The 13,352-nt window shown below is 42.5% G+C and overlaps 1 protein-coding gene across 1 annotated transcript in view; it reads right to left on the bottom strand.

The window, feature by feature from the left end:
• Window positions 1–262: 262 nt before the first annotated feature.
• LOC115108559 (BMP/retinoic acid-inducible neural-specific protein 3-like) overlaps window positions 263–13,352 on the bottom strand; it is a 67,984-nt gene continuing 54,894 nt past the window's right edge. Inside the window, exon 8 of the mRNA XM_029633051.2 lies at window positions 263–2,140. Coding sequence (XP_029488911.2) covers window positions 1,024–2,140 — 1,117 coding nt within the window. The 3' untranslated portion in view covers window positions 263–1,023. The remainder of the gene's footprint in view (window positions 2,141–13,352) is intronic.

Raw genomic sequence — 13,352 nt, forward strand, 5'->3', positions numbered from 1 at the left:
TACAGGATAAGAAATCCTCTCAAAACACTGAAGGACTGAATGGAACATCTTATATTCTGTGGTTTGCATGAAGCATTTCCTTTTTCAGAGAAGAGATTGATTTTGAAATATAATCTTAACTGACAAAGATATGCATCAGATATGATATAATTCTAGATGAATTAACCAAAGATCAAATATAAATATGAAATTGATTCATCATACATAGATTATCTCTGATAAAAATATCCACTAGATAAAACATCTAAACTATTTACAGATGGCACGTAAAAATGACTTTTATTTAGTGAATTAGCAAATTCAGAATGTTTTCATACATCATATAGACATTGTTTCATAACTGTTCACAAACGACTGCATTATAAAAAATAAAAGTAACATAAACATACTAGCCATTGCGTGTATGGTGTTTTATTTCTGCATGTCTGAAGTATTGTATAACTAATTTGACAAATATGTGAAATAGAAAAGCCTGTGTGGGAATTTAAACGTATGAAAAACAAGGAACATTTGATTTCCTTAGTATCTCATTTAGCTCTGGACACATGGGGTGTAGTGGGATTAAACAGAAGAGTAATATAAATGATAATAAAAAATGGTGTGTTCAGTAACAAAGTGAAAGACCTAAGTAAAGCCATGCTGGTGTCAAACCAAACACACTGTTGAGATAACACTTAATTATCAGCAAAAGCTTCACATTTTAACGGATTATTGAGATCTGTGCAATTTATGGGAAACATATCAGTGATGATACATCTTTTATATCCATCACGGTCAGAAATAAACTCTGTTTCTTATTCTTATCATTTAAAAAGGCAAAGTGGGCATGGTGAAGCCCCCTTGTGTTTGTATGACACACACTTTCCAGAAATATAGATTTTTACACGAATCCCAATAAACAGCGCTCAACATCATAAAAACAAAGAAAATGTCCCTCAGTGCCTTTACAAAATTGCTCTTAACTGTAATCAAGTCAGTGTAATAGCAGCACAAGCATCTGTGTAGTTGGACTCCGGCCCCTTATTAGCTACATAATTTGGTTGTTTCGTATTCCATGGAGTTTGGCTGTTTGGCAGAAAAAATCTGCAACGCTGCCTGTATTCGGACAACATCTGTGGTGGATAATTTCAGGCGGTGGCGCAGCAGGCAGGAAAAGAGGTCCAGGAGCTGAGGTCCAGGAGGGGACAGTCTGTTGACCCGGTCCCTGATCTCTAGCAACTGCAGCAGGGCTGAGTCCTGCGATCCCTGAGTGTACGGGTAGTCCAGCTGCAGAATCAGGTCCTGGATCGCTTCCGGGTCAAAGTGCATACTGTAGCCAAACACCTGGATGCTGTTTATTTTCATGTAGCCCAGGTTCTTACCAGGCTCCAGGAACTCTAAAGGTTCGTAGTAGACTGAGCCGTTCCCTTGGGGCAACGGAGCACTGATCCGGCTCCGCAAGTAGAAGTGGACAGTCTCAAAAAATGTTTTCCACTTGTTGCCCAAAGTCAACGTCCAGTTGTAACAGTCCAGGGGAATGTCTAGTTTAGTCCTTTCCCAGTCGGGGTAGCTGTTCTGGTGTATAGGCATGATCCAGCTCTCAGAGTGACTGCCCCCGAAGGGGTTGATGTAGACAGACAGCACTGGCTCCAGGGTGCTGTTCTTAGTAAGGCAGATCTGCAGGGTCATCCCGAGGAGCATGTGGACGTGGTTGGACTTGTACTTGTTGCTCTTCAGTGTCAGCAGCATCCTCTTTCTCCACGACGGGTCAAACCAGTTGTTGAGCCGGACATCGTTGCTGACGAAGAGCCCATGGATGCCAATACGGCTGTCTTTCTTCTGTAGCAGGTATCTCAGCTCCAGGTCCTGCAGGTCCATCTCAAAGCCGATGTAGTGGTCTGTGGAGTCCGGCACCTCATTGCGGCAGACCCCCTGACTGAGCATGTACCCAGGATTGCATGTGGCACAGCGGGAGCGGTTGTCGTAGGAGCAGGAGGCGCAGAAGGAGCCCTCGCCCATGGTGCAGGGTATGACACCCTGGCAGGACGGGTGTTCATAGGGGCAAGAGCAGCTCCTTGTCTCCTCCAGGTATGAACCTATGTGGTTGTTCTCACTGCAGTACATGATGGACAAGATAAAGTTCAGCCAGTAGGTGAAGGACCTGCAAAACACAGATAAACACAATGAAGATAAACTTCCAGACTGTTTTCTACAGGAAATGCACTTTGTGTGGCCAAACACTTTGCAGTTCTGGGAAAAGGGAAAGAGGGATACCTAGTCAGTTGTACAACTGAATACATTCAACTGAAATGTGTCTTCCGCATTTAACCCCTTTTGAACACTATCTGCACAAGGATCAAATCAAATTCAATTTATCACATGCTTCGTAAATAACAGGTGTAGACTAACAGTGAAATGCTTGCTTTGTCCTTTTTAAATGTGTGTGTGAGTGTGGCGTCAATATGCATGTGTGCTCATGCGATGTGTGGGCGTATGTAGTATATCTGTGTTTGGTGTGTGAGTGTTGGGGTGTCAGTGTAAGTACAGTTGAAGTCGGAAATTTACATACACCTTAGTCAAACACATTTAAACTCAGTTTTTCACAATTCCTGACATTTAATCCTAGTAAAATTCCCTGTCTTAGGTCAGTTAGGATCTCCACTTTATTTAAAAAATGTGAAATGTCAGAATAATAGTGGAGAGAATGATTTAATTCAGCTTTTATTTGTTTCATCACATTCCCTGTGGGTCAGAAGTTTACATCCACTCAATTAGTATTTGGTAGCATTGCCTTTAAACTGTTTGACTTGGGTCAAACGTTTCGGGTAATATATCCACATAATTTTCTATACTCATGATGCCATCTATTTTGTGAAGTGCACCAGTCCCTCCTGCAGCAAAGCACCATCACAACATGACGCTGCCACCCCCGTTCTTCACGGTTGGGATGGTGTTCTTCCAAACAGTTATATTTTTGTTTCATCAGACCACAGGAAATATCTCCAAGAAATATGATCTCTGTCCCCATGTGCAATTGCAAACCACAGTCTAGCTTTTTTATGACAGTTTTGGAGCAGTGGCTTCTTCCTTGCTGAGCAGCCTTTCAGGTTATGTTGATATAGGACTCGTTTTACTGTGGATATAGATACTTTTGTACCTGTTTCGTCCAGCATCTTCACATGGTCCTTTGCTGCTGTTCTGGGATTGATTTGCACTTTTCGCACCAAGGTACGTTCATCTCGACCTCCCGGGTGGCGCAGTGGTCTAGGGCCCCAGAGACTCTGGGTTCGAACCCAGGCTCTGTCGCAGCCAGCCGCGACCGGGAGGTCCATGGGGCGATGCACAATTGGCCTAGCTTCATCCGGGTTAGGGAGGGTTTGGCCGGTAGGGATAACCTTGTCTCATCGCGCACTAGCGACTCCTGTGGCGGGCCGGAAGCAGTGTACGCTAACCAGGTCGCCAGGTGCACGGTGTTTCCTCCGACACATTGGTGCGGCTGGCTTCCGGGTTGGATGCTCGCTGTGTTAAGAAGCAGTGCGGCTTGGTTGGGTTGTGTTTCAGAGGACACGTGGCTTTCGACTTTCGTCTCTCCTGAGCCCGTTCGGGAGTTGTAGCGATGAGACAAGATAGTAACTACTAACAATTAGATACCACGAAGATTGGGGAGGAAAGGGGAGAAAAAAAAGGGAAAAAAGTATGTTCATCTCTAGGAGACAGAACGCGTCTCCTTCCTTATTGTTTATACAGATTAACGTGGTACCTTCAGGTGTTTGGAAATTGCTCCCAAGGATGAAGGAGGTCTACAATTTTTTTCTGAGGTCTTGGCTGATTTATTTGGATTTTCCCATGATGTCAAGCAAAGAGGCACTGAGTTTGAAGGTAGGCCTTGAAATATATCCACAGGTACACCTCCAATTTACTCAAATGATGTCAATTATCCAATCAGAAGCTTTTAAAGCCATGACATAATTTTCTGGAATTTTCCAAGCTGTTAAAAGGCACAGTCAACTTAGTGTGTGTAAACTTCTGACCCACTGGAATTGTGATACAGTGTATTATAAGTAAAATAATCTGTATGTAAACAATTGTTGTAAAAATTACTTGTGTCATGCACAAAGCAGGTGTCCTAACCGACTTGCCAAAACTATAGTTTGTTAAAAAGGAATTAGTGCAGTGGTTGAAAAATGAGTTTTAATGACTCCAACCTAAGTGTATGTAAAATTACGACTTCAATTGTATGTGTGAGTGTGTGGGTAGAGTCCAGTGTGTATGCAGAGTTAGCGCAAGAGAGTTAGTGCAAAAAAGGGTCAATGCAGGTAGTCCTGGTAGCCATTTGATTGGCTATTTAGCAGTCTTATTAAGCAGTTTCATGGCTTGGGAGTAGAAGCTGTTCAGGGTCCTGTAGGTTCCAGACTTGTGCATTGGTACCGCATTGGTACCGCTGGCCGTGCGGTACCAGAGTGAACCGTCTATGGCTTGGGTGGCTGGAGTCTGATCATTTTTTGGGCCTTCCTCTGACACCGCCTGGTGTAGAGGTACTGGATAGCAGGTAGCTTGGTCCCATTGATGTACTGGGCCATAATCACAAACCTCTGTAGCGCCTTGCGGTCGTTGTAGCGCCTTGCGTTTGGATGCCTTGCAGTTGCCATACCAAGCAATGATGAAGCCAGTTAAGATGCTCTCAATGGTGCAGCTGTAGAACCTCTTTAAGATATGGGGGCCCATAACAAATCTTTTCAGCCTCTTGAGGGGAACAGCCACTGAAGTACCCGCTTCACAAAAGTGTGGGTGTGGGGACCATATTAATTCCTTAGTGATGTGGACACAGAGGAACTTGAAGCTCCTGACCTGCTCCACTACAGCCCCAACAATGTACCAATGTGGATGGGGGCGTGCTTGCCCCTGCATTGGTGTTGGAGTAGTGTGCAGCCACACAGTCATGGGTGAATAGGGAGTACAGGAGGGGACTAATCACACACTCCTGAGGGGCCCCCATGTTGATGGTCCACGTGGCGGATGTGTTGTTGCCTACCCTCACTGCCAGGGGAAGTCATGATCCAGTTACATAGGGAGGTATTCGGGACTTGAGTCTGGAAATGAGCTTGGGGGGGTGCGACGGCAACTTTGATGTTGAAAACTGAACTTTACTCAATGAACACCATAATTACATAGGTATTTATTTTGTAAAGGTGGGTGAGGGCGGTGTGGAATTCAATAAAGATCATCTGTGGATCTGTTGGGGCGGTATGCGAATTGGTGTGGGTCCAGGCCTTTCTGAGAATTTCATGGTTATATATGTGAGTGCTACGGGGCAACAGTAATTTAGACAGGTTACCTTGGCATTCTTGAGCATGGGGACTGTGGTGGCCTGCTTGAAACAAGTTGGTATTAAAGACCAGGTCAGAGATAGGTTGAAAATGTCAGTGAATACACTTGTCAGCTGGTCAGTGCATACTCAGAGTACACATCCTGATATTCCGTCTGGCCCTGCGGCCTTGTGAATGTTAACCTGTTTAAAGGTCTTACTGACATCGGCTATGGAGAGAGAGATCACACAGTTGTCTGGAACAGCTGGTGCTTTCATGCATGGTTCAGTGTTGCTTACCTCAAAAACGAGCATAGAAGGTATTTAGCTCATCTGGTATGCTCACGACACTGGCCAGCTCGTGGCTGGGTTTCCCTTTGCAATCCATAAAAGTTTTCAAGCCCTGCCATATCCGTCGAGCAGAGCCGACGTAGTAGGATTTGATTTTAGTCCTGTATTGACACTTTGCCTGTTTGATGACTCGTTGGAGGTCGAAGCGGGATTTCTTATAAGCTTCCATGGCTGTACGTACACTACCGTTCAAAAGTTAGAAATGTCCTTGATTTTGAAAGAAAAGCTACTTTTTTGTCCATTAAAATAACATCAAATTGATCAGAAATACAGTGCAGACATTGTTAAATGTTGTAAATGACTACTGTAGCTTCATTAAATTGCAACCGCAAAAACACCAGTTTAACGTCAACAGTGAAGAGGCGACTCCCGGATGCTGGCCTTCTAGACAGAGTTCCTCTGTCCAGTGTCTGTGTTCTTTTGCCTATCTTCATTTTTTTAATTGCCAGTCTGAGATATGGCTTTTTCTTTGCAACTCTGCCTAGAAGGCCAGCATTCCGGAGTCGCCTCTTCACTGTTGAGACTGGTGTTTTGCGGGTACTATTTAATGAAGCTGCCAGTTGAGGACTTGTGAGGCATTGGTTTCTCAAACTAGACACTCTAATATACTTGTCCTCTTGCTCAGTTGTGCACCAGGGCCTCCCACTCCTCGTTCTATTTCTGGTTAGAGCAATTTTGCTCTGTTCTGTGAAGGGAGTAGTACACAGAGTTGCACGAGATCCTCAGTTTATTGGCAATTTCTCGCATGGAATAGCCTTCATTTCTCAGAACAATAATAGACTGATGAGTTTCAGAAGAAAGTCCTTTGTTTCTGGCCATTTGAGCCTATAATCGAACCCGCAAATGCTGATGCTCCAAATACTCAAGTAGTCTAAGAAGGCCAGTTTTATTGCTTCTTTAATCAGAACAACAGGTTTCAGCCGTGCTAAGAACTGCAAAAGGGTTTTCTAATGCTCAATTATCCTTTTAAAATGATAAACTTGGATTAGCTAACACAACATGCCATTGGAACACAGGAGTGATGGTTGCTGATAATGGGCCTCTATACGCCTACGTAGATATTCCATTAAAAATCAGCTGTTTCCAGATACAATAGTCATTTACAACATTAACAATGTCTACACTGTATTTCTGATCAATTTGATCTCATTTTAAATTGACAAAAAAATGAGCATTTCTTTCAAAATCAAGGACATTTCTAAGTGACCCCAAACCTTTAAACGGTAGTGTACGTACAGTCACTTTGGGGATCTCAAGTTCACTAGAATAACTAGATATTCACATTCCCCAATACAAAATTCCATCTTCCTTGGGTTCATGTCATGATGCAGCTGTATTTTCTTAACAAAATAACAATATATTAGGTATTACCCTGTAGTATTTGATGTCTGGTCATATCAGTAGGTTGTCGCAGTGTTTAATTCATAAATATATGCAGGCAGGGTGTCATGGTATTTTCAGTACCCCAGATGAGACATACTGTAAACAATGATAGATACTGAATTTATGTGGGTATATGTGCACACACCGACAGTTTATGAAAATATATGAAAGTGGAAAAACTGAAAATAAAATGCTCTCCCTTAAAAGCCAGCCTCAAGGTATCTATAATGGGTTATTTATCTACAAGACATTTTATCCATTTTATCCATGTTTGTTAATCAAATCTCTTTGTAGCTGCAGAAACATTTATATCTACTGGGCCTGGTTTTGTCGCCCACATGGGTATTGTGCATATCTCTCCTTCTCACTGCAACTTCTGCTCAGCCAGGAATGTTTTTCTCCCACCACGCTGACCCAGAATACTTCATGGCGGGGATATGTAAATACTACTGGAGTCGTGTTGCCATGAGAGACGGGGTAAGGTGAGCGAGAAGGTGGGTGGTAACTTAAGGTGTTACATGTAGCAATGCTCCCTCTCATTGAAGCCACGGAAGTTGAAGGCCGACTATAGTACTGGAGGCATTGTTAGCAGAAAACAGGACCCCATTATAGTGAATGGAAAATACATAAAATGTAATAGTACAAATAATTGCTTCTAATACACCAGAAAGTATTCACACCCCTTGACCCTTTGCACATTTTGTTGTGTTACAGCCTGAATATAAAATGGATTCAACTGAGAATGTTGTGTTAGCCCACAATGTCGAAATGGAATTATTTTTTTCTAAATGTTTACAAATTAATAAGAAATCAAAAGCTGAAATATCTTGGATCGATAAGTATTCAACCCCTTTGTTATGGCAAACCTTAAATAAATTCAGGAGTAAAAATTTACTTAAGTCACATAAGTTGCTTGTCCAATAATAGTTAATATTTTTGGGTGCTTTTTACCCCTTTTTCATGATATCCAAGTGGTAGTTACAGTCTTGTCCCATCGCTGTAACTCCACTACGGACTCGGGAGAGGCGGAGGTTGAGAGGCATGCGTCCTACGAAACAACCCTGCCAAGCCGCACTGAGTCTCCCAATCACAGCCAGCTGTGACACAGCCTGGGATCGAACCCGGGAATGTACCACTCGGGAGGCCTTTAACATGATTTTTGAATGACTACCTCCTCTCTGTATCCTTTAGTCGAGCACTGAATTTCAAACACAGATTCAACCACAGGAAGGTTTTCCAATGCCTCGCTAAGAAAGGCACCGATTGTTTGGATGGTAAAAAAAAACAAACACAGACATTAAATACCCATTTGAACATGATATTTATTAGTTAGTAATTACACTTGGGATCTTGTATCAATACTCGCAATCACTACAAAGATATAGGCGTCTTTCCTAACTCTGTTGCCGTAGAGGAAGGAAACCACTCAGGGATTTCACCAGGAGGCCAAATGGTGACTTTAAATCAGTTACAGAGTTTAATGACTGTGATAGGATGGATCAACAACATTGTAGTTACTCTACAATACTAACCTAATTGACAGAGTGAAAAGGATGCCTGTACAGAATTCAAATATTCATAAACATGCATCTTGTTTGCAACAAGGAACAAATGTAATACTGAAAAGAAATGTGGCAAAGCAATTAACTTTTTGTCCTAAATACAAAATGTTGTGTTTGGGGCAAATCCATAACACATTAGTGAGTACCACTCTTAATATTTTCAAGAATAGTGGTAGCTGAATCATGTTATGGGTATGCTTGTAATCGTTAATGACTGGGGAGTTTTTCATGATAAAATGAAACGGAATGGAGCCAAGCACAGGCAATATCCTAGAGGAAAACCTGGTGAAGTCTGCTTTCCACCAGACACTGGGAGATTAATTCACATTCCAGCAGGTCAGTAACCTAAAACACAAGGCCAAAACTACACTGGAGTTGCTTAACATGAAGACAGTGAATGTTCCTGAGTGGCCGAGTTACAATTTCAACTTAAATCCGCTTGAAAATCTATGGCAAGACCAGCAAATGGTTGTTTAGCAATTAACAACCAATTTTATAAGGCTTGAAGAATTTTGCACAATCCAGGTTTAGAAAGCACTTTGAGATTTACCCAGAGATAATAGCAACTGTAATCGCTGCCAAAGGTGATTCTAACATGTATTGAGTTTACTAATGAAGATATACATTTATTAGTGTTTTATTTTTCAAATGTTGGAAGTGTTCTTCCACTGGCAGAGTATTTTGTGTAGATAAAAGAAAATACAAAATCCATTTTAATCCCACTTCAAATCAAATGTTCAAATCACATTTTATTCGTCACATGCACCGAATACAACAGGTGTAGACCTTACAGTGAAATGCTTACTTAACTGCATTGTTGGTTAAGGGCTTGTAAGAAAAATATGTGTTTAGTAAAAAATAGATAAGGAAAAAATAAAAAAATCATTAAAGAGCAGCAGTAAAATAACAGTAGCAAAGCTATATACAGGGGGTACCGGTACAGAGTCAATGTGCGGGGTCACAGGTTAGTCGAGGTCATTAAGGTAAAATGTACATGTGTGTAGAGTTAAAGTGACTATGCATAGATTTAAAACAGAGAGTAGCAGCAGCATAAAAGAGGGGTCTGGGTAGCCCTTTGATTAGATGTTCAGGAGTCTTATGGCTTGGGGGTAGAAGCTGTTAAGCCTGTTGGACCAAGACTTGGGGCTCTGGTACCGCTTGCCATGCGGTACCAGAGAGAACAGTCTATGACTAGCGTGGCTGGAGTCTCTGACAATTTTTAGGGCCTTCCTCCGACACCGCCTGGCATAGAGGTCCTGGATGGCAGGAAGTTGGCCACAGTGATGTACTGGGCCGCACGCATTACCCTCTGTAGTGCCTTGTGGTCGGATCCTGAGCAGCTGCTATACCAGACAGTGATGCAACCAGTCAGGATGCTCTCGATGGTGCAGCTGTAGAACCTTTTGAGAATCTGAGGACCCATGACAAATCTTTTCAGTCTCCTGAGGGGAAAATGGTTTTGTCTTGCCCTCTTCTCGACTGTCTTGGTGTGTTTGGACCATGAAAGTCTGTTGGTGATGTGGACACCAAGGAACTTGAAGCTCTCAACCTGCTCCACTACAACCCCGTCGATGAGAATGGGGGTGTGCTCGGTCCTCCTCCTGTATTCCACAATCATCTCCTTTGTCTTGATCACATTGAGGGAGAGGTTGTTATCCTGGCACCACATGGCCAATGTCTCTGAGCTTTGTACACGTGTGTCTCTGTGTGTGGAGTAAAGGTGGTCCAGAGTTTTTCTTCCCCCTCTGGTTGCACATTTAACATGCTAGTAGAAATTAGGTAGAACAGATTTAAGTTTCCCTGCATTAAAATCAACCGGCCACTATGAGCTTAGCCAGTGGATGAGCGTTTTCCTATGGCTGTATTCAGCTCATTGAGTGAAGTCAGTCCCAGCATCGGTTTGTGGTGGTAAATAGACAGCCACAAAGAATATAGATAAAAACTCTTAGTAAATAGTGTGGTCTACATATATTCTACCTCAGGCAAGCAAAACCTAGAGAATTCCTTACCATTAGATTTCGTACATCAGCTGCTGTTAAAAATATACACAGACCGCCACTCCTTGTCTTACTGGAGACGGCTGTTCTATCTTGCCGATGCAGCATAAAACCGGCCAGCTGAATGTTATTCATGTCCTCGTTCAGCCACGGCTCGGTGAAATATAAGATGGAAGGATATTTGTGATCATAGTTCATCTATTTTGTTATCCAATGATAGTATGTTGGCTAATAGTACTGATGGCAGAGGCAGATTACCCACTTGCTGTCAGATCCGTACAAGGCACCCCCTACCTCCCCGATATCTCCGTCTCTGTCTCATGCAAATCATGGGGATTTGGGCATTGTCAGGTGTCTTTAGTAAATCCTTTGCATCGGACTCGTTAATAAATAAATAAATAAAAATCGGTCATAAGAGACGGTGGTAGAAACATTATGTACAAAATAATTTACAAATAACTAAAAAAAAAACACAATAACACAATTGGTTAGGAGACGGAAGACATCTCCTCCGGCACCATTATCTACCAAAAAAATTATGTTTTGGGGAAAAATCCAAGGGGTGTGAATACTTTCTGAAGGAACTACAGTGGGGCAAAAAAGTATTTAGTCAGCCACCAATTGTGCAAGTTCTCCCACTTAAAAAGATGAGGCCTGTAATTTTCATCATAGGTACACTTCAACTATGACAGACAAAATGAGATTTTTTTTCTCCATAAAATCACATTGCAGGATTTTTTATGAATTTGCAAATTATGGTGGAAAGTAAGTATTTGGTCAATAACAAAAGTTTCTCAATACTTTGTTATATACCCTTTGTTGGCAATGACAGAGGTCAAACGTTCTGTAAGTCTTCAAAGTTGTCACACATTGTTGCTGGTATTTTGGCCCATTCCTCCATGCAGATCTCCTCTAGAGCAGTGATGTTTTGGGGCTGTTGCTGGGCAACACGGACTTTCAACTCCCTCCAAAGATTCTCTATGGGGTTGAGATCTGGAGACTGGCTAGGCCACTCAAAGACCTTGAAATGCTTCTTACGAAGCCACTCCTTCGTTGCCCGGGCGGTGTGATTGGGATCATTGTCATGCTGAAAGACCCAGCCACGTTTCATCTTCAATGCCCTTGCTGATGGAAGGAAGTTTTCACAATACATGGCCCCATTCATTATTTCCTTTACACGGATCAGTCGTCCTGGTCCTTTTGCAGAAAAACAGCCCCAAAGCATGATGTTTCCACCCCCATGCTTCACAGTAGGTATGCTGTTCTTTGGATGCAACTCAGCATTCTTTGTCCTCCAAACACGACGAGTTGAGTTTTTACCAAAAAGTTCTATTTCGGTTTCATCTGACCATATGACATTCTCCCAATCTTCTTCTGGATCATCCAAATGCTCTCTAGCAAACTTCAGACGGGCCTGGACATGTACTGGCTTAAGCAGGGGGACACGTCTGGCACTGCAGGATTTGAGTCCCTGGTGGTGTAGTGCGTTACTGATGGTAGGCTTTGTTACTTTTGTTCCAGCTCTCTGCAGGTCATTGACTAGGCCCCCCCCCCCCCCGTGTGGTTCTGGGATTTTTGCTCAACGTTCTTGTGACCATTTTGACCCCACGGGGTGAGATCTAATTTGTAATTTGTCAGAGCTTTTCACAGACAACCAACACTAGAGACAGTGGATACCTCTGTGTGCTCTATTTTAACAAACCTAATGCAATGGTAAATCTTAGCGCTGGCGGTAGCGTTATAGATTCGGGGGTGTGTCAGAAATATTTTTTATATTTTTACAACCAGAATGATGGCCGCAGTAGCTGGCGGTAGTGTGAAAAAGCTGGGTTTTGATGAATAAAGTTGTGGGATTGTCGAGGTTTGGCCCCTCACTGGGGAAACAGAACGTGCTCCATGGCTAAATTTGTGGTTGCTACAAGTTGTGTATTTATGGTGTTATCTATTGCATTGTCCTCAACCCCAATTTGAATATTAGTTCGTTATAGCCTAGTTTGTTAAATAGCCTGCCCCATATTTGCGAAATATGTTAAACATATCTGCAGTCCAGTGTTGTAATTGCATCAATATGGAAATACATTGTTAAACATAGGCTATAGCATTCACAATGATAGGGGCTAGGCCTACTGTACATTTTAATTCATTTAATTTGAATTTAACCCTTTTTTTACCAGGTAAGTTGACAGAGAGCAAATTCTCATTTACAGCAAAAACCTGGGGAACAGTTACAGGGGAGAGGAATGAGTCAATTGGAAGCTTGGGAATGACTAGGTGGCCAGATTGGGAATTTAGCCAGGACACCAGGGTTAAAATGATAAGTGTCGTGTGCTCTTTAGTGGCCACAGAGAGTCAAGGGACCCATTTAACGTCCCATCGGAAAGATGGTACACTACACAGGGCAATGTCCCCAATCACTGCCCTGGGGGATTATGATATTTGTTTGGACAATATGAAAGAGGCTTCCATCCAGGGACCGACCAGGACCAACCCTGCTTAGCTTCAGTGGCAAGCTAGCCACTGGAACGCAGGGTGGTATGCTGCTGGCAAAAGTGGCAGTCTGGACATGCCAAATGTAGTCAATAAGCAATATTAAATTCACTAGGCTATTGATAATGCCAAAAAAAACGGTATAATTGTTATCAAATTTTACAACTTGTTTTAAATAGGCTATGTCTAAATACAGTTACAGGCACCATAATTATTCCTTGTGGGCATATAATACAGACAACTTAAACTATGGAGGGTTTTATGCACATTCAAACTTTTCACAGGAGC

Source organism: Oncorhynchus nerka, linkage group LG24 (assembly GCF_034236695.1).
Source record: "Oncorhynchus nerka isolate Pitt River linkage group LG24, Oner_Uvic_2.0, whole genome shotgun sequence".
NCBI classification, from domain to species: Eukaryota; Metazoa; Chordata; class Actinopteri; order Salmoniformes; family Salmonidae; genus Oncorhynchus; species Oncorhynchus nerka.